The following is a 21,104-nucleotide window of genomic DNA, read 5'->3' as shown; positions in this document are numbered from 1 at the left end:
ATGCTTACCCGTTGTAGTTGATACTTACCCGTCCGTGGAACCTGCTTCCAAAATCGGGTTGTTTACCTTTCAGCTCTCTGGGAGGTCTGCAAAGATTCGATTTAACCTGTGTGGCTTCACTAGTGCAGCCACTACACAAAAAATACTTCAAGAACCACGTGGTCCTTCCCCAGCGATGGTAAAAGAATACAAACAAAAAATCCCACCAGATGCAATCCGATCAGGGTATGGGCTCGTTATCTGGGACAGGAAGGAGTAGTTTGAGGAAGGTCAAGTACCCTTCGTGTGAATGTTTGTTTTGTTTGAACTGAGTGAGACTTAACCCATTTTGTCATGTTTTAACAGGAAAGCGTTCCCCAGCACCAGGCACGTATCTGTCAGCAGCCCAGGCGCAAATGGAAACCCAGAATCCACGGGCAAACCTTCTAGTCAGCAAATGGCAGCAAGTCTGGCTTCTGGCCTTGGAAAGAAGAAAACTGGAGGATGCTTTGGACAGACTTGAAGAGGTCAGAAAAGGAATATATTTACTTTTTGCATAATTTTGTTTACACTGGGTTAAATGGTAAATACTGTCAACGACTTCCACATTTGTTGCATTCTATTGTGTGATGCAGCTAACTGAAAGCATTGCGATACACAGGGTCCCCCCCGCAGGGAGGAGCAGAGGGGACAGGTGACCCCAGACTGCCCAACAGGGTATTCCATCCCATCTGCATCACGCTCAGTATAAAAGCTGAGGGATCAAAGGGGCAAAGGGGGCTCTGGCTCGTTTTTTCTTCAATGGCTGACGTCTGAGGAGGACCCTGTCTGTTCATCTGCCTTTGATCCCGATCCGAGCACTCCGGACTCTAGTTCCGGAATTCAGCTCCTGTCCGTCGCTGAGTCCAGTCTGGAACTTTCCCTGTGTCTGCTGCTGACGCCATCGTCATCCTGGGAGCTGGATACGGTTTTGTATATATTGTACACTTTTTTTCTTTAATTTTTATTATTGTATTACTATTTACTATTTTCTTATTTATTATTATTTTCATTAAAGTAGTTTAGTTCTTTTTCTAAACTCGTAAATCTCCGTATCTCTTCCTCTCCTCTCTGAGGAGAGAGTGGGGGGAGGGCCATCTGTCGTTCTGATCGGCCAGTCTGGCCAAAACCACGGCACATTTTTACAGAACTATTTTTACAGTCAACACAGAGTACTACAGCGGTAGCTGAAAACATAGAACAAGTGTTTTTGCTGATCAAATGTGCAAGAACATGTCCCAGTGAACGGGTGACTATGTCAGTTCTATTGAGGGAAGCGTCCCATTTATTATCGGCACATTTTTTAGTACGACTGTGGTTAGGAATAAGATCCGTCCTGTAAGGTGGCAAGTACCTTCCCCTTCACGCTGGAGTGCGTGAGTCTGTCGTGGCTGTTTCCTCAGCTGTGCCTGTTAAGTGTTTCCGTGTGCTCAGGATGCAGTCATTGGTGCTTGGTTGAGGATTTCTGCTGATTTGCAGGATTGAACTTTGGTGAAAGTTTATCGTGTGGCTGTTGGTTTTCTTTCTGTTTTGAGTAGGGATGCACATCCACTGTTATTAAAGCCATCGCCCAAGAGATTCTGCATCAGCCAAGTGACGTGTTCCCAGAGCTTCTCTGTGGGGTGCTCCTACTGGGAAGTAATTCCCCAGGCCAGCGATGGGTGGGCTGTTGGAGTTGCTGATGAACTTCTTGGAAAAAAGGACAAATTAGGAAGAGCGGAGCATTCCTGGTGTGCAGAATGGCTAGGTCCCAAAGAGCAGCTGTCAGCGTGGCACAGAGATCAAGAAACGTTATTCTGCAAGGATAAACCGTTGAAGGTTGGAGTTTTGCTGGAGCTACAAAAGAAGACCGTGTCCTTTTATTCCATCGCTGACAAAGAAGTGCTTTTGCACACCTTCGGAATCAATACCTCACCTCCTCTTTCCCCTGCTTTCTGGCTATATCGTCTAGAAAGAAATGGATCTTTCAGTCAGAAAAGTAACAATTTTGGGTGTGACTGCAGAGCTTCTGTACGAGCTTCAGTGTTTCGCACAGGAATTTACCCAGGAGTGTGTAGCGACCCAGGCCTTCCTGGGAATGAGCAGCTGATACTTGGCTCTGCTTTTCTTCCCGCTCTGCTCTGATGGAGCTGAACACTGAACCGCTGTCCCCGAACACCCTGGAAGCACTCTGGACTAACTGCGCATCTGTAAGATGCCAGCGGTGCGTGTGTCGGCTTCTACAAGAGTGGGGGTGGCTCTCTCAACGTTGCAAACAGTGAATGCACAGCTGGTGGCTGCTGCCTCTTGTTAGGGCCGAGGCGTCCCTTCCTGGTGCATCTGGAGCAAGAACAGGGCCAGCACGATGAGCTGCCTGGGCACCTCTTGGTTTGCACGTAAAAACTGTGCTGCAGTGCTCAGGAGCAGCAATTTGTTGCGCTTTGATCATAAATCACCGTGCCATGTAAAAGGGAGTGTGTTGTGTCGCTCCTGGTGTTCCTGTGCGTCGGAGGCGCTGACTTGGCAGGCGCAGCACTGCAGCCAGCGCCGTTCCATGACAGCGCTTGAAATCTGCATCGTGGCTCCCAATGGCAGAAAGCTGCGTCACCATCCCAGGGAAGCCCAGAGCAGAACTCCCGCGCAGAGGCGACAGGAGCCCACAAGCCCACTGCCTGCTGTATTTCCCGCTGGGCTCTGAGGGGGGAGAGCGGAACTGGGGGCTGTGATTTGTCAAGGGGATGCCCCCTCTGTCCCTGTGACCGCCGTTCATGGCCAAAACAAAGGGAAAAAAAACCCAACACAAAATAACATCAAGGGCTTTTTATTAGTTAAATAAGAAATCACTTTCTGGAGAGCAGCTGTCCCTGCCCAGCTGCCCGGCTCCTGGGTCTGTCCCGCGGGGGCCTTGGTGCGTGAGGGAGGTGGCAGTCGGACGAGTCGCTCTTGCTCTCCGCTGCCTTGTGCAGCCCGGGCTGGTGCTGTGCTGGCCCTGTCAGGCAGCAGGGGTGGCAGGAGAGAGCAGAGTGAGCTGGGGTGGGGACACTGGGGGGGACACGAGTGGGGAAAACCCAGCACCTCGTGGGTGCCCTGCCCTCCCCGCTGCCCCTTCACACCCATGGGATCCTCTCCCCAAGCCAGCCCCGGCCGTACCCTCTTTGTCCGTGAGCACGGGACTGTCCAGCTGCTCCCTGGACATGCAGCCGTCCTTTGCCAACAGGTCCACCACATTGCACTGGGAATGAGAGAGCGGGCTGGCTGAGCCACGGGGCCGAACTCGGCATCCCTTGGCAACCCTCCCACGGCCAGCTCTCCCTGGGGAAACTGAGGCACAGATGCCCCCCCCGCCCCCGCAGAGGCTCGGCCTCAGTGGCCCCCGCCGTATCCCTACCTTTGTCTTCCCTACCTTGCTGGGGAGCAGGAGCGGCTGGAGGCGCCGGGGGAGCTGGAGGCCCTGGCGGCGCTGCAGCGGGGTGGTGACAGTGTGCTGGCCCCCGCAGCTCCGCGGCACGGTGGGGTACTTGACCTCGGCTGGCGGCTGCCTGTGGGACGGGGTACGCGGATGCTCAGTGCCCGGCACCGTGGCAGCCCGTGCTTCAGCCTGCTACGGCAGGGAGAGGGCCAGGGCCTGCTCCCCGCTGGGGTCTGTCCCTCCCGGCTCCCCTCCGCCTGCTGCAGGAGACCCCCCGGCCGTCCTGCTGGATCTGCTCTTTCCCCACAGTCCCCGGGAGCTGGCCGTGGCAGTGGCAGGTCCCTGCACCCCACGCCAAGGACAGCAGGAGGCAGGAGCTGGGCTGTCCCGGCTGCAGCGCTTGATTTCAGCAACTTGTTTGGGAGAAGGACCCTGACCTCCCTAAGCCCGAGGTCAGGCTGAGACCAGACACAACTCATCGCACGTGGCTTCAGCGCCCTTGAGACAGAGACTTGAGCCAGACGGGCAGCGAGGGGGGGCTGTAAAACCCCTCAGAGGCGGGGTAAGCACAGCTGACCCTCTGCAGCACAGCTCTGCTCCCCTGCCCTGCCCAGGTCCGCCCGGACCCCACCGCCCCCACCTGGGGAAGAGCTCTCCCTCGCCGGGGCCAGGCCACCCTGCACCCCAGTGGGACGGGGATGGGTCCCCGTGTCCCCTACCTGTGGTCGTGCTGCTGTTCCTGCTCTGGCTTGAGAATGGTACGGGGGTGCTCGGCGAGGCGGGGGGACAGCGGCGGCAGGGATGGGATGGTCACGATGTGCCTGGGGAGGGCAGGAGCCATAGATGGGTGACGCGGCAGTGCCCTGAAACCCGTGGGCTTGTAGCCCACGGCACCCCCTGCTCCCTGGGGAGGGCTCTGCATCCCCCTGCTGCCAGGCAGGGCCGCGAGGGGGCTGGGCAGGGTCAGACCCCCCAGGCAGAGCCCCGAACCCCTGTGCCTGGCACGGCGGGGCACTGCCAGCACCCATCGCCCCCCCATCCCGCCCACAGCGCCAGGTGCTACTCACGGGCCAGGCACCGACATGTCGAGGGGCCGGTCGCAGGACAGGCAGTGGAAATGGGTCAGCAGCGGGCTGGAGTGGGGAGAAAAGGGCTGGGTGAGCTCCTGGGGGGGACACAGGCAGGCAGCTCGCAGGCAGCAGCGAGGTGTCCCTGAAGCCGCCGCCGTCCCCATTGCACTCACTTCTTAATGCCAGCTGCATCATCAGCCCCTGCCTGTGAGCCCTCCTGGAGCTGCTTGAGGTTGCTCTCCCAGTGCCCCTCCAGCTGCTTCTGCAGAGCCCCCAGCTCCTGGCGGTCCAGCTGTGGACAGGTGCCCCCCCTCAGCCAGCTGCCCCGGGATGGGACATGGTGGTCCCCGGCTGGGACAGCTGGCAGAGGGATCCTCGGAGGGATGCCAAGCCCTGAAGGAGCAGGTTTTGCGTGGCAGAGACGAGACACCCCTCACCTTGGAGGCCACCTCTTCACTAAGCTCTTGCTGGACCTTCTCCTGGCCCGTCTGCCGGCTCAGCACCTCCTCGAGCATCTCAGTCAGCCGCTCCATCCTTGTGTCGAACTCGCTGCGGTTGACTTTGCCAGCCAGGCTGGTTTTGTCTGCTTTCTAGCAAGAGGGAAGGGCAGGAGAGCGGTGGGGAAAGGACGAAGGTAGCCTAGGCAGGGCCAGCTCGTGTTGGGAGGAGAGGGAGAAGTGGCTACGTGGCCCTGCTTGCCCCATCACCCCCATGGGGTTGGTGCCAGCCGCCAAAGGGACCCGTGGGGAGACAGAGGGACCTGGCGAGGGACGCGCAGCCAGTCTGGAAATCTTCCCTCCCCCCGGCAGGTTCTGCCACCAAGCACCCAAGGGACAAGGGGTGATTGTCACCCTGCCTGGGACCCCCTTGGCTGCTGCTGGGGACCCTCCAGGCCATACCACATCGAGTGCCAGCATCAGGTCATTCTTGTCCGCTTTGCCCTTCACCAGCTTCTCCAGGGACTGGAACAGAGCCTGCCAACACAGAAAGCACCCCATGATGCCACGGCAGCGTCGCAGCTGCCTCCCAGCCAGTTCAGCGCCCCCCATCCACCTCCCACCCCCCTTAAAAACCTGCGGGAAAGGGACAAACTCCTTGTGGTGCCCAGGCTCTGCCTGGAGGATGCTCTGACCCTGTGGGCCTTTCAGCCACCCACCTTGGTATCTTGCTGCTGCCGCTGACTGTCACGCAGGAGGTTCCCCACGACGGAGCTGAGCTTTTCGTAGCTGCCTTGCACCTGCACAAGGGTGGCCTGGACGCGCTTCAGCACCTCCTCATCCTGCTGCAGGGAGGAAGACGACAGGGCGGTGCTGTGCAAGGGGGGACTGGCTGCCCCGTGGCGACAGAGCCAGGTTACTTGGCCGGTGGCCAAAGGCTCTCGGTGCCAGCAGGACATTTGCACCAAGGCTTTCATTTCCTTCCGTGCTGCTGACTTGTACAAGGCAATGTGGGGAGCAGCGAGGGGCTCCCCCATGTTACAGCACAGCACGACCAGCCAGGGAGTCCCGGCAGCCCCCTCCCAAGCCCCCCATGCCGCCATCTCCCTACCTGGCTCTGCCTCGGCAGCTGCCTCGGCACCTTGCCCACCGCCCGCCGGGACATCAGGGAGTCCACCACCTCCTGGAGCTTCTCGTAGCGCTGCAGGAGCTGCCCCACCTGCGCTCCGGTGTCCCCACAGCAGGCAGGGCATGCTGCCTGCGCCTCTGCCTGCTCCTGCCCTGCGCTCTCCATCGCCTTCAGCTTGTCCTGCTGCAGGAAGGGGAGAAGGGATCGGCTCTCAGATGGAATGGATGCAGCCAAGAAGCCAAGGTGCTGTGGAGGCTCGATGGCTGCAGCCGGCCAGGGGCCGTGGCCGGGAACCCTGCCAGGACCCCCCCACCCAGCCGGCGGGCAGTGGGAGCACTCCCCCTAGACCTCACCTGAGCCTGCATCAGCTCGGCCACCTCTGTCACCAGCTGCTTCAGCGTGGCCTCGGTCATGTCCTGGTGTTCTCCCAGCTCCTTCAGCTCATGCTTTATCTTCTGTAACTCCAGCTCCTTCAGCCCCAACACCTCTTGCTTTAACTCCTGCCGTCCCAGCTTCTTCAGCTCCAGCACCTCTTGCTTTAACTCCTGCAGTCCCAGGTCCTTCAGCTCCATCACCTCTTGCTTTAACTCCTGCACTCCCAGCTCCTTCAGCTCCAGCACCTCTCGCTTTAAGTCTTCCAGTCCCAGCTCCTTCCAGTCCCAGTCCGCACGCTGGGACACAGCTGTGTGCGTTGGGCCACAGCAGTGCTGAGTCAAAGGGGAAGGTGACTCAAGTTGCCTGGGGGGCACACGCTCCTCCTCCTGCAGCCCCGTAGGCAGCCAGCCTTGTTCATAGTGAGCGTGCACCACTGGCTCATGAGGCGTCCCTCAGGGTGCCCAGCCCCGTCTCCGCAGGGTCACTGCTCAGCACATCAGGTCCCAGCCTGTCCTGCTGCATTGGGGTTATTCTTCCCCGGGATGCAGGACTGGACACTTCTCCTTGAAAGACTTCAAGAATTTCTGTTGGCCAAATCCCAGCGTTTCTCCAGCTGCCCCTGGACTCAAGCTCCCTTTGGTCAGCTGTTAATGTTTGTGTGCAGAAGGTCACCCTGATGCTTGTTCCCCAGGGCTTGGTATTGGGGCCAGTTCACTTTAAGATCTTTTTCAATGATCTGGACGAGGGGATTGAGTGCACCCTCAGTAAGTTTGCAGATGACACCAAGTTGTGTGGGAGTGTCGATCTGCTTGAGGGTAGGAACACATTGCAGAGGGATCTGGAGAGGCTGGATCGATGGGCCAAGGCCAGTGGTATGAGGTTCAACAGGTCCAAGTGCCGGGTCCTGCACTTGGGTCACACCAACCCCATGCAGCGTTGCAAGCCTGGGGAGGAGTGGCTGGAGAGCTGCCCCGCAGGAAAGAACCTGGGGGTGTTGGTCAACTGCCGGCTGAATATGAGCCAGCAGTGTGCCCAGGTGGCCAAGAAGGCCAACCCAATTTTGTCCTGTATCAGGAACAGTGTGGTGAGCAGGAGTAGGGAAGTGATCGTCCCCCTGTACTTGGCACTGGTGAGGCCCCACCCAGAGTACTGTGTCCAGTTTTGGGCCCCTCACCACAAAAAAAGACACGTAGGTGCTGGAGCAGGTCCAGAGAAGGGCAACGGAGCTGGTGAGGGATCTGGAGGATAAATCTTATGAGGAGTGGCTGAGGAAGTTGGGGTTGTTTAGCCTGGAGAAAAGGAGGCTGAGGGGAGACCTTCTAACTCTCTAACTCCCTGAAAGGAGGTTGCAGAGAGATGGGGCTCGGTCTGTTTCTCCAAGTAAGAGGCTATAGGACAAGAGGAAACGGCCTCTAGTTGTGTGACGGGAGGTTTATACAGGATATTAGGAAAAGTTTTTAAACTGAAGGGGTTATTAAGCATTGGAACAGGCTGCACAGGGAGGTGGTTGAGGCACCATCCGTGGAGGTATTTAAAAGACGGGCAGACATAGTGCTTAGAGCTATGGTTTAGTGATGGCTTTTGTCAGAGTTAGGTTGATGGTTGGAGTAGGTGATCTGAAAGGTCCCTCCCAACCAAGGCAATTTGATGTTTCTCTTCTGATTTCATGCCCTTTTCCACTCTTTTTCCACTGTCAAGTTCTTCTCTTGGATCATCCTCATCCCGTCCCATACAAAGAGCCAACTCTTTTTCACCGTTTCCTTGTTGGTCCTTCCCTTGGTGTTTCTGAGATGGTGACAGTGGCACTTTCCACCCTCCTCATGTCATCCATGACACTAGTAACCCCTTTTTCTTACCTCTGCTGTCGTACAGCTACTCAAGTTGTCTTGTTAGAGGAACCACGACTCAGCATGAGCCATCTGCACATGCAATTTAAATGCTGATGTTTTGGAGCTTCAGTGCACAGGGACCTTGAGACACCTGGGGATGTGGCCAACAGAAACCTGCTCAAGTTTTTCAAGGAGAAGGGGCAAAGTGGGAGAGGACGAGGTGAGGAGTGAGTCTGAGGAGAGGGGCCTGGGCATTTTGAGGGATGCCATGTGAGCCTCTGGTAAAGGCTCAGCACCATTAAAGCCAGCTGCATATGGGGTGGTGTTAGAAGGACCGTGGCCATCCAGACAAGGGGAGTTAGTGTCCCCCTTGACTCAGCACTGGTATGGCCACATCTGCTCTCATAGTATCCCAGAATGGTTTGGGTTTGAAGGGACCTTGAAATGTCATCTAGTCCAATCCCTGTTTTTTAGGGACATCTGCGACTCTATCAGGATGCTCAAAGCCCTGCCCTATCTGACCCTGAACACCACCAATGATGGGGAATCCACAACTTCTCTGGGCAACCTTTTCCAGTGTCCCACCACCCTCATTGTGAAAAATTTCTTCCCTATGTCCAATCTAAATCTACCCTCTTTCAGTGTAAAGCCATTGCCCCTTGTCCTGTCATTACTGGCCCTGCTAAATATCTCTCTCTCTTATAAGCCTCCCTCATAGATTAAAAGGCCGCAAGAAGGTCTTCTTGGAGCTTTTTTGTTTGCTGGCTCAACAACTTCAACTCTTTCTGCTTTTCTTCTTAGGAGAGGTCTTCCAGCTCTCCAATGATTGTTGATGATCCTTCTCTTGATCTGCTCTAAGAGGTCCATGTCTGTCTTCTGCTGGTGCCCACTGGTGGGGGCTGGAACCAGCATTCCAGATGAAGTTCTATGAGATTGGAGTAGAGAGGGGGAATCCCCTCCCTCCAGCTGCTGGCCACGCTTCTGTAGATGCAGCCCAGGCTATGATTGGCTTTCTGGGCTGCAAGTGCACATTACCGGCTCTTGTCCAATGTTTCACACACCAGCATCCCCAAGTCCTTCTCTACAGGGTTGCTCTCAATCCATTCATCAGTCCGTCTCTATTGATACCGGGCATTGCCCCGACCCAGGTGCAGGACCTTGCACGTGGCCTTGTTGCACTTCCAGAGGGTCACACATGTCCCATTTACCAGTGACTAAAACAGCTGAGCATTTCTTTCCCAAGGTTTAGGATCTTGACTATAGTGTTCAGCTGGCATATATCCCTTCAGATCATGAATTCATTCCACCAGGGGCTGAACGCTGCAGCCCAGGCAGCCACGAGAATCGGCCTCTCCAATAAGAGTTGGTGACAGGACGAGGGAGCTGGGTTTGGGTTTAGGCGTGAGGCATGTGGTGAGGGTTTCAGCTTTGGCGTTGGTGTTCAGGGAAGGGCTACAGAGGAGAGCTGCAGGTGAGAGATTAGGGTTAGGGTCCAGGCAAAGGCTTAGGGGGAGCTGCGTCGTGCCGAGTCTGAGGGGCAAGAGTGTGGAAGGCACTCGGCGTGTATGGGCCCTGGTGGTGAGCAGAGGGAAAGCTCATGTGGTGATGACCAAAAGCATCCCCATTGCAACGAGCTGGGGATTAGCACTGGGCCCCTTGGCTTGGCAGGGCACATCCAGGGGGCTACAGCACACAGGATGTCTCTGCCTCCTTTCTTTGTCACCCTGAAATCACTGCCTCTGGTTTTCTGCTCCAACCAGCCCCCAGGGAGGCACGCTTCAATTTCCTGAAGCAGCTTCGTCACCCACAGCCCTCAGCAGACCCGCTGAACCTCCAAGGCTCTTTATTCCTGCCAGGGCCCTCCACACTGCGTGACTTTCCCCTGGGAGCTCGTTAACGTGAAGGAACTGTAATGAGTTTATTCTTGCATCTCAATTCACCGTATGGTTGCAAGGGGACTTTGAGGAGAGACTGTCTCCAAGGAAGAGTTTTGCCCGAGTTTGCTGGAAAAGAGTTTTGTTTAACAAGCACATAATGTAACATGGGCAGGGATATCACTAGAGACATGAGTTGGTGACAAGGCTCTGGGATGGAAATTTGGCCAAGAATAAGGCAAAGTTTACTTAATCTGCCACACTGTGTCTTTAGCCAACTCACTAACTGTGCGTATATTTAGAACTTCCTATCAATCTCTCCAACACATTTCTTTCATGGTGGTGGTTTGAGGAAGGTGGAGCTTATTGGAGGCTTGGCCTTGGCATATAGTGGAGGAATGCATTGGGTTTCTTTAATTCATTGGTATCATTTTTTCCTTCTGGCTGTTCAAATTGAATAAGAATCCCTTGTCTATTTACAGCCAAGTCTGCGGGGGAATCGGGCAGGAATTGGTGCAAAGGAGCTGTGAACATTCAGCTGCAGACTCAGCGCACAAGTCTGATGTAGGAAAAGAATGCAAGTCCCAGGCAGCCCCAAGAGAAACGGTGGGGAGGAGGAGGTGGGGGGGCAAGTTGTCCATACAGTGGGGGACCTCGAGGAGATGGCAGTTGCTACCTCTCTGGTCCTCCTTAGGAGACACCTCTGGTTCAGTATCAGCTGGAGAAAGCTGCAAGCATTTCGTCTGGAAAAATAAAAAGACTAATGAAAAGCCCTTTCCAAATGAAAAATTACCTTTTCATTAAGTGCTTCTTGAAACCTTCCGCTTTAAGTAGACTCCTGAGACCTCTCCACTGAGCTGTACCAGGCTAGAAGCCCTGAAGAAAATCATGGAAGAGCTGTGGCTCCTTAGGGCTTTCTGCACTTTAACGAGCCCCATGGGGTATTTGCTGCTGAGCCCAGGAATGCCAGATACTGGGAGGAGCTTGAACAACCTGTGCAGGAATTCAAGTCCGAAGCAAACGCCAAAGTGTCTTGGAGCATTAATTGTCCCCACTGAGGGCCATGACAGACCAAGCCTCCCCATGGATTTGTTCGAGCAGGCAACTGGAGGCTGTGATTACAGGGAGGCAAAGGCACTGTGCAGGTGGAGCTGATGCTGAGTAAAGCCTTGATGTATTTTATCCCGCCAAGCGGCCAGCCCTGGGAAGGGGGATCCTGTCCCTCACACTGGCTCAGGGCTCCTTCTGGGGTAGTGAGGTGTGGGGTAGGCAATGCCGAGTGAAGGACAACGGCACCACACCTCCCGGCCTCCCTGGGGGTGCGAGGAAGCAGTGAGGCCCCGGTTCCATGAGATTAAGGTGTCTCCTTTCAGGCCTTGGTAGCAAAGACAACAGCCAAAGCCAAGGGGACAAAGACCTGCGGGCTGTGGACACCCAACCTCTTTCCTCCCCTTGCTCCCACTGGGGCATCTCCTCGCCTTTCCTGACAGCTCTTCTTCCTCCCTGCCTGGTCCTTGGAACACCCAGCGTTGCGCTGATCCAGGCTCCCTCTGGGTGACCTCAGCAGTCACAGCAGTGTCCTTCATGGGACATTTCCTTCTCCTCATGTCCAGTCTCGTTGTGAATGTTGATTTGGGATCCTGCCCCACTTTGAGGTGGCACCAATTTCAGATTTAGTAACACGGGGTTAAGTCATATGATTCTAACAATACTTCATCATTTGCCAGTTCTCAAAGTGATTTATCAAAATTTGCTATAGCCAACACAGTGACATATTTAAAGATTCAAAAAAGGAAAGGTTCACAGGACAGGTACGACACTTTCCTGAATTAAATCAGACACTCGCAACCACAAGACTTACAATAGTTTCCTAAATTGAATTGCACACACAGAAAGTCGCTGAGGTGACCATCTCTGTGCAGGGAAGTCCGCACTGGGGAAGGGAATCATGGCAAAAAGGGCCAGCGAGGGGCTCCTTTGGGGGCTTTTTGAAGTGAGGAAAAGGGGCCAGCCTGTTCTGGAAACCGGCCACTCGTGGGTGGTCTGCTGAGGAGCTGTGGGCAGAGCCAGCAGCACGGGCGGCAGATCTAAAGGAGGCGTACTCGCTGGGACCACTTCCCCCCTCATAAAAGAAGCCTTTTGGGAGCACAGCGACCTGGTCACTGCGCACTGAGTAAGCACGCAGCACATGGGCATCACCCAGGGCGTCACCTGGGAGCACCACAACAAGGCGGTCATCACCCTCTCGGATGGAGTTTAGCTCTGCTCTCCACCCGGCAGAAGGTCGTGCTCTCAACCTTAGCCAGGATGGATGTGGGAACCCTGAGAGAGCTCCCACAGGAACATACAGCCGTCCAGGTCACAGGCTGCAGGGGGTGCCAGAGCCTTTCACTGGTAACGCGGGGCAGCTGTAACAGCTGCTGTGTGCGTTGTGAACAGGTGAACCATCTGCTCAGCCTGGTGTCAGAGCTGTGAGAGGAAGTCGAAAGGTTAAGGAGCATTAGGGAGGCTGAACAAGAAAAGGACTGGTGGAGCCAGGCTCTGCCCTCCTTGAAACAGAAGCAGGAGCACCTATCAGAAAGTCACCGGGATCCAGGGACCCCTGTATCCTGCCCTGTCAGGCAGAAGGCAGAAGCCTAAATGAAAAGAGTGAATGGAGGGAAATTCATGGTCGGGGCAGCAGGCGAACTCCCTCCTTGCCCACCATGTCCCCCACCCCGGTACCTCTGAAGAACAGATCTGAGGTTCTGGTTGAGGAAGGTCAGTCAAATGAGGATGTGGATGATGGGCAATCCACACCAGAGATGTCTCCACAGTTAGAATGGTGTACCGCCCGTATCACAACCACAACCCCAAGGAAGAAAAGAAGGGTTATGGTCGTTGGTGACTCCTTTGTTGTAGGTCTCCTTGTTGGAGACCTGAGAGGGAATATGCCGGGTACTATGAGAGGGTCCAATATGCCGGGTAGATCCTCCTCATAGAGAAGTCTGCTGTCTTTCTGGAGCCTGGGTGAAGGACATCACCAGGAAACTTCCTCGCTTGATACAGTCCTCAGCCTACTACCCATTATTGATCTTCCTTTTAGGTGGAGAGGAAGCTGCGACTCACAGACCAAGAGCAATCAAGGGGGACTTCAGGGCCTTGGGAAGGTTGGTGAGGGAATCTGGGACGCGGGTTATTTTTTCCTCACTCATTCCAGTTGCAGGCAGTGACATTGGAAGAAACAGACGCATCCAGTCTATTAATCCATGGCTCCATGGCTGGTGTCACCGCCACAATTTCATTTTTGTTGACAATGGGATGGCCTACACAGCATCGGGCTTGCTGGCATCACCTGGGAGACACCTTTCTCAAAGGGGGAAGAAGGTCTTTGCTCAAGAGATTGTGGGGCTGATCGACAGGGCTTTAAACTAGATGTGAAGGGGGAGGGGGATGATAATATCAGGCTTGTCTGTGACCAGCTGTGGGATAACACGTCAGGGTTAGGGGGACGGGGCGCTAGTAAGGGCCTTTGACCTGTTGCCCAGAGGCATGCTGGGGACACTGCATCATAGTCAAAGTCTTACAGAGACGAGCCAGGGGCTTCTGAGGTTGTTGGAGTCAACATGGAAACACGCGTGAAACACCTCAAGGTGATCTCCTCCAAGAAGGTAACACAGGCAACAGCCCAGCTGAAGTGCCTCTACACAAACGCACGCAACATGGGTAACAAACAGGAGGAGCTGGAAACTACCATGCTGCTGGAAAGCTATGACCTAGTGGCCATTACTGAAACCTGGTGGGACGAATCCTATGGCTGGAGTGTGGCTATCAATGGCTACAAGCTGTTGAGGAAGGAGGGGCAGAGGTGTTGCCCTCTCTGTTAAGCAAGGGATAGAGTGTGAAGAGATGTCCCTAAAGAGCAGCCAAGAGGAAGTCAAAAGCTTATGGGTAGGCATTAGAGACCGAGGCGACAAGGGGAACCTGGTGGTTGGTGTCTACTATAGGCCACCTGATCAAGGGGAACCTGCTGATGAAGCCTTCTTCCTGCAGCTACAGGAGGCATCGCGCTCGAATGCTCTCGTCCTGCTGGAGGATTCAACCACCCTGACACCTGCTGGAAAAGTAACACGGTGAGCCGTAGACAATCCAGGAGGTTCCTGGAGTGCCTCGACGATAACTTCCTAAGACAGGAAATAGACAGCCCTGCCCGAGGGGATGCCATACTGGACCTGACAGTCACCAATACAAGTGAGCTCATTGGGGATGTCAAGATTGGAGGCTACCTGGTGTGCAGTGACCACGCACTGGTGGAGTTCACAGTGCTACGGGATACGTGTCAGACAAGGACGTAGTGAGGACCTTGAACTTTAGGAAAGCAAACCTCCGGATCGTCGTGGAGTTAGTCAATAGGACCCCCTGGGAAATGGTCCTCCGGGACAAGGGGGCAGAAGAGAGCTGGCAGATCTTCAAGGACACTTTCCATAGAGCACAAGGGCTCTCGATCCCCAGGTGTAAGAAATCAAGCAAGAAAGGGAAGAGACCAGCATGGCTGAGTTGGGACCTGCTGGTCAAACCAGAAAAGGAAGGTTAAAGAAAGCGTGCCCTCCCTGATGACTGAGAATGGCAAACTGGTAACAACAGACAAGGAGAAGGCTGAGGTTCTGAACAACTTTTTGCCTTAGTCTTCACTGTCAGCCTCTCTCCTCATACCTCCCAAGCTGAAGGACTTCAAGACGGGGACCTGGGGGACAAAGTCCCTCCCACTGTAAGTGAAGACAAAGTTTGTGACCACCTGAGCAACGTGAACATACACAAGTCCATGGGGCCTGATGCACCCCAGAGTCCTGAGGGAATTGGCTGATGAAGTTGCCAAGACACTCTCCATGATATTGGAAAAGTCATGGCAGTCAGGTAAAGTCCCCGGTGACTGGCAGAAGGGAAACATTACAGCCATTTTTAAAAGGGTAGAAAGGAGGACCCCGGAACTACCACCCTGTAAGCCTCACCTCCGTGCCTGGGTAGATCACAGCACAGATCCTCCTTGAAGCTATGCTAAGGCACATGGAGGATAGGGAGGTGATTCGAGAGAGCCAGCATGGCTTCACCAGGGGCAAGTCCTGCCTGACCAACCTGGTGGCTTTCTCCAATGGAGTGACTGCATCAGTGGACAAAGGAAGAGCAATGGATATACTCTGTCTGAACTTCTGCAAGGCCTTTGACGTGGTCCCCCACAACATCCTTCTCTCTGAGTTGGAGCCATACGGATTTGATGGGAGGACTGTTCGGTGGATAAGCAACTGGCTGGAGGGTCGCATCCAGAGAGTAGTGGTCAATGGCTCGATGCCCAGATGCAGAGGGGTGAAAAGTGGTGTCCCTCAGGGATCTGTCTTGGGACCAGCGCTATTCGATATCTTCGTGAATGACATAGACAGTGGGATCAAGTGAAGCCTCAGCAAGTTTGCTGATGACACCAAGCTGAGTGGTGCAGTTGACAGCCCAGAGGGACAGGATGCCATCCAGAGGGACCTGGACCAGCTGGAGAGGTGCGCCTGAGCAAAACTTATGAAGTTCAAGAAGACCAAGTGCAACGTCCTACACTTGGGTCGGGACAATCCTGGTTATCAATACAGGCTGGGGGATGATGTGATAGAGAGTAGCCTTGCGGAAAAAAGCCTGGGGGGTACTGGTAGATGAAAAGCTGGACATGAGCCAACAACGTGAGCCTGCAGCCCAGAAGGCCAATCGCATCCTGGGCTGTAACAACAGAACTGTGGCCAGCAGATCCAGAGAGGTGATTCTGCCCCTCTCCTCTGCTCTCATGAGACCCCACCTGGAGTAGTGTGTCCAGCTCTGCAGCCCTCAGCACAAGAAGGACATGGACCTGTTGGAGCAGGTCCAGAGGAGGCCACAAAGATGATCTGAGGGCTGGAGCCCCTCTCCTACGAAGACAGTCTGATACAGTTAGGCTTGTTCAGCCTGGAGAAGAAAAGGCTATGAGGAGACCTGAGAGCGGCCTTCCAGTCCCTGAAGGGGGCCTACAAGAAAGCGGAGGAGGAGCTGCTGTTTGCAAAGGCATGTAGCCATAGGACAAGGGGCAATGGTTTAAACTAGAGCAGGGTGGGTTGAGATTAGACATTGGGAAGAAGTTCTTTACCATGAGGGTGGTGAGACACTGGCCCAGGTTGCCCAGAGAGGGGGTGGAGGCCCCATCCCTGGAGGTGTTCAAGGCCAGGCTTGATGAGGCTCTGAGCAACCTGATCTAGTTGAAGATGTCCCTGCTGACTGCAGGGGGGTGGGACTAGATGGCCTTTAGAGGTCCCTTCCAACCCAACACATTCTAAGATTCTGTGATTCTAAACAGACATAAAGGCTAACCAATACAATTGAGATGTATCTCTTTTTGCAAAAAGTAGCACATTATTGGTACCAAATGATCTTTGAAACCTCAAAGGCAGGTGTTTCTATATTGGAGGTGGTATTGTAGGGGACAGGTGGTCCGTATTGTAGGGAGGCCGTTGCATTAGGAGGAGTGTGGGTCACCCACACCAGGGGAGCTGTCATCTCACTCCACTGAAACCTGGAGTGGCCACCTCGGGGCTCGTGTGCCCCTCACTGGGGCTTCCTGTTCTAGACAAGTGGGGAGGAATGGAGAGTGTCCAGAGAAGCTCTGCCAATATGGGATTCATGGCCTCAAGCACACGCCCCATGAAGGGAGGCTGAGGGTCCTGGTCTCCTTCAGCCTGGTGAAGTGGGGGCTCAGAGCGTCACAGTCATAACCTGTAACTGCTTGAAGGGTGGTTTCAGAGATGCCGGAGCTTTTCTTCATGGTGGAAAAAAAAGCAGGAGAAAGGAAGGATGCCACAAAGTTTGGATTGGGAGGTTGAGACCAGAAATGACCAGAAGAAACTGTCACTCCAAGGGCAGTGCTGTGGTACAAGAGGACACCCAGGGGGAGGCTGGACCAGCCATGGCTTTGTCTTTCCCAGAACAGCCAGGGAGGATGGAGAGATATCAGTAAGGGTAGTGAGATATTGGGGCGAAATCAAAAAGACAATTGGGTGCCTTCAAAGAAAGAGGTGCAGGTATGGGACACCGAAGGAGTAACACCTTCAGGTTTGCTCAGCATCAGAGCCACCTTTAATTTCCCTTTACCTACCTGTCATTATTGCCTCCAGTTTTCTGCTCTAACGAGCCCCTGGGGAGGCTTTGTTGGTAATGGTCCTCAGTGGGACCCATTAACACTTCAAGAAACCTCGGAGTTTACATCTGAGTTTGTCATCTTGAGCGGTTTCTTCAACTTCCTCTCAGTGTCTGCGGTTCAGGGACTCTGCCCCAAACCCACCCGAGGGGTCATTAAAATGCCTTGGGCTGCTCCTCTGCTGAGCCCACCTCCTGGGATGGAGGAAGCTCATGGCAACCAGTGCTGCAGAGAGACAGCTCTGCCCAGGAGCAGCTCCTGTGCAATGGGCAGCAGGGCTGAGGGCACTGCCTGCAGGCAGCGAGGATGGGACCATCAATGCAGAGAGAGCGTGAAGGCAGTCGTGACTGGGAGGAGAGCTGAGAGCTCACTGTGGGAGGAAGCTTCCCAGCCCTCTGCACGGTAAGTGTGAGGCTGCAGGGCAATGCCACTGCCGATCCTGAAGGGTTCTCATAAAGCTGTCGTAGCCCACAGCCTGTGGGATCTTTCTCTGGTGTAGAGGAGGAGAAGGGTGTGCTGCAGAGCAGGGCTTCCCTGCAGCACCGTCAGAGGGACAGGACACGGTGGCTGCCTTCTCCTGGGGATGGTTGCAGGGGCATGAAGGCGGGTGTGCAGCCAGGGGTGCCCAGGGCTGTCCTTCAGAGCAGGGTCCCGGTGCTTCAGAGGAACTCTGCCTCCTGCCAGTGCCAACTCTAACCCTGCCCAGTGAGCTTCTGCCCTCAAGGACGTGGGATCCAGGGCAGCAGCTGCCTCATCTGTGGCCTTAGCTGCAGCAGAAGGGACTCTCCTGAGCACCCTCTGTCCCTCCCTGGCCTTGTTTCCCTTGGCAGAAGCATCGGGGCATTGCTCCTTGCTTCTCCACCCGTCCCTGCTGCTGCTGCTGCTGCTTCTTTGATTTCAGTCTCTCTGGGGTGGGGGCTTCAGCAGCAGCTCAGCAACTGACCCTGCAGGTCCTGCCATGCAGATGTGTCCCTGGTGCCCAAGGCCTCTTCTAACCTCTGGGTCTCTAGGCAATGCAGTCCATGGGGTGGGAATAACGTTAACTCTCCACAAAGGGCCCCCCATCTTCTGGGCATCCAAAAGCTGACAGCTCTTCCCTGGGGAGGGGAGTTTGGAGATCTGCACTTTGGAACTGGACTCCTCTGCTCTCCGTGGGATCATCCTCCAGACCAAAGTGGGGCTGGCAAAAAGCAGCTGAGAGCAGGACGGATGGAGAGACCAGCTCTCCTCCTTCGGCACTAAGGCTCTGTCCTATTGCCTCCCAGGACTCTCACAATAGCACTCGTAGGGTAGCAGAAATGCCAGGGATTTCTACCTTCAAACATGACTCCTCAAGTGGGCCAGGGGTAACCGGAGCAAAATAAACAAAACAACCCCCCCAGCTCTGTTCTGCAGCCAGGGGACCTGGGAGTGACAGTGCTCAAAAGCTCTTTTATATCGGGGGTAGAGTTACCCTGCAATCACTCCTGGTTCCTCTCTCCCTCTTGCTGCACAGCACGACTGACTCCTCTGGAGCCCACAGCAGAGTCCCCTGCTCCCCATTGCACCCTCAGCCAGCACAAACCAGGCATCACACCAGGATCTGCACAAACGCCTTCCTGGACGGACGGAGGTCATTTGGGGGGCTTTACTGTGACCAGTGCAACAGGTTCTACTCGGACCTGTCTGTCCTCACTCTTCACTGTCTTTTCCTCCTTGGACAGGCCCCCATGTGCAGAGGGAAAATATGTCCAATGGCAGCTCCATCACCCACTTCCTCCTGCTGGCATTCGCAGACACGCGGGAGCTGCAGCTCTTGCACTTCTGCCTCTTCCTGGGCATCTACCTGGCTGCCCTCCTGGGCAATGGCCTCATCATTACTGCCGTAGCCTGTGACCACCGCCTCCACACCCCCATGTACTTCTTCCTCCTCAACCTCGCCCTCCTCGACCTGGGTGCCATCTCCACCACTGTTCCCAAAGCCATGGCCAACTCCCTCTGGCACACCAGGACCATCTCCTACATGGGATGTGTTTCCCAGGTCTTTTTCTTTGCCTTCTTGATGTCAGCAGACTTTTGTCTTCTCACCATCATGGCCTATGACCGCTACATTGCCATCTGCAAACCCCTGCACTATGGGTCCCTCCTGTGCAGCAGAGCTTGTGTCCACATGGCAGCAGCTGCCTGGGGCAGTGGCATTCTCAATGCTCTCCTGCACATGGTCAATACATTTTCAATACCCCTCTGCCAAGGCAATGGCCTAGACCAGTTCTTCTGTGAAATCCCCCAGATCCTCAAGCTCTCCTGCTCACAATCCTACCTCAGGGAAGTTGAGCTAATTGTATTTAGTGCCTGTTTATCCTTTGTGTGTTTTATTTTCATTGTGGTGTCCTATGTGCAGATCTTCAGAGCTGCGCTGAAGATCCCCTCACAGCAGGGACGGCACAAAGCCTTTTCCACCTGCCTCCCTCACCTGGCCGTGGTCTCACTGTTTATCAGCACTGGCATGGTTACCCACCTGAAGCTCCTCTCCATCTCCTCCCCATCCCTCAATGTGGTGATGGCTGTAGTGTACTCAGTGGTGCCTCCAGCAGTGAACCCCCTCCTCTACAGCATGAGGAACCGGGAGCTCAAGGATGCCCTGAAGAAACTCATCTGATGGATCCTGAGGCAGTAAAAGTAATGTGCCTCCCGTTCTCTGTGTCATGCTATAAGTTTACTCTAGGCCAGGCTTCAGCCATTATTTTTTTCTCTGATAATTATCCTTTGAAGTAATTGCTTGGGTTCATAGCACTTCTCTTCAGGCTCTTTCCTGTTCTGTCTCATTCTTGAAGAACCATGTGTCACCTCTTTCCTCCCTAAGAGCATCTCTGCAAGAAAAGGGGATCTCCTGAGTGTGGTGCCTGATGGCTGGGTCTGCTTGATACGGTTTTGGCTGCGAACAAGCCTAAGGAACTGGACTTTCCAAGCGTCTTTCCACCTTGTTTTGGGAAACAATGTCACAGTAGCACTGACATATTTTAGACACCAAGACTTAGTTGAAGGCTCTCTTCTTGGTGTAGAGGGGCAGTGGAGACGGTACATGACCTCCCAGTAACATTTCTCAGGCTGTCACAGGTATGATGGGGCTGATGGCAGATTTCAATCCATGTGGAAAGGAATCTGGAGTGGTCAGGAGAGGACGGGGACACTCCATGTTCTCTGGGATGGGAAGTGAATGGAGACACAGAAGAGTTTAAGTCTCAGAGATAGGTCCCCCCAGGACAAATCACTAAATCCAGGTATCCACAAGCCAGGACTCTGCAGGGCCGTGGAAGGCAGTGAAGATGCATCAGGCAGAGGGAAAGGAGACTGGAGAGATGCGGGAGCTGCCTGAGGAGCCCCAGGGCCAGGAGTCTCCTGCTGTCCTGGGGAGCAGGGCAGGCGGGGAGGCAGAGCGGGGCAAAGGCAGTTAGGGCTGGGGATCAGCTGCAGCTGAAGGCAGGAGAGCCAGAGAGCGAGTGGCCTCTGCTGGCCCTTGGGGCCAGCTCCAGCCCTGGGGTGATGGGGAGGCTGAGAGCCCTCTCTGCCCCCAGCAGCTGTGGTGCCCTTCAGAGGGGCTGGGGCTGTGGGGGGAGTGCCCAGAGCTCTGCAGTTCCCTGTGGGGAGCACTGCTGTGGGGCCAGCCCAGACCAGGGGGCTCTTTTGGGCTGGGCTGGGCAGATGGCGGGGAAGGTGGGAGAGAGACAGGGTGGGTCTGGAGTGGTGTGGGAAGTGCCCAGGAGAGGAAAACCCCAATGTTAGCGGCGCTGTGTGACCATGTGGGGACGTGCTCCAGTGGGCATG

The 21,104-nt window shown here is 55.0% G+C and overlaps 1 protein-coding gene across 1 annotated transcript; it reads left to right on the top strand.

Annotated features, from left to right (window-relative positions):
• Positions 1–19,125: 19,125 nt before the first annotated feature.
• LOC134509182 (olfactory receptor 14J1-like) lies at positions 19,126–19,938 on the top strand (the record flags this gene model as incomplete). The annotated part of the gene is made up of 1 exon (XM_063321666.1): positions 19,126–19,938. A coding segment is annotated over one exon (813 nt), but the record flags the coding sequence as incomplete, so codon positions are not given.
• Positions 19,939–21,104: the final 1,166 nt, after the last annotated feature.

This window comes from Chroicocephalus ridibundus, unplaced genomic scaffold, assembly GCF_963924245.1.
Source record: "Chroicocephalus ridibundus unplaced genomic scaffold, bChrRid1.1 SCAFFOLD_94, whole genome shotgun sequence".
Taxonomy (NCBI): domain Eukaryota; kingdom Metazoa; phylum Chordata; class Aves; order Charadriiformes; family Laridae; genus Chroicocephalus; species Chroicocephalus ridibundus.
This window is presented reverse-complemented; position numbering and strand designations above follow the sequence as displayed.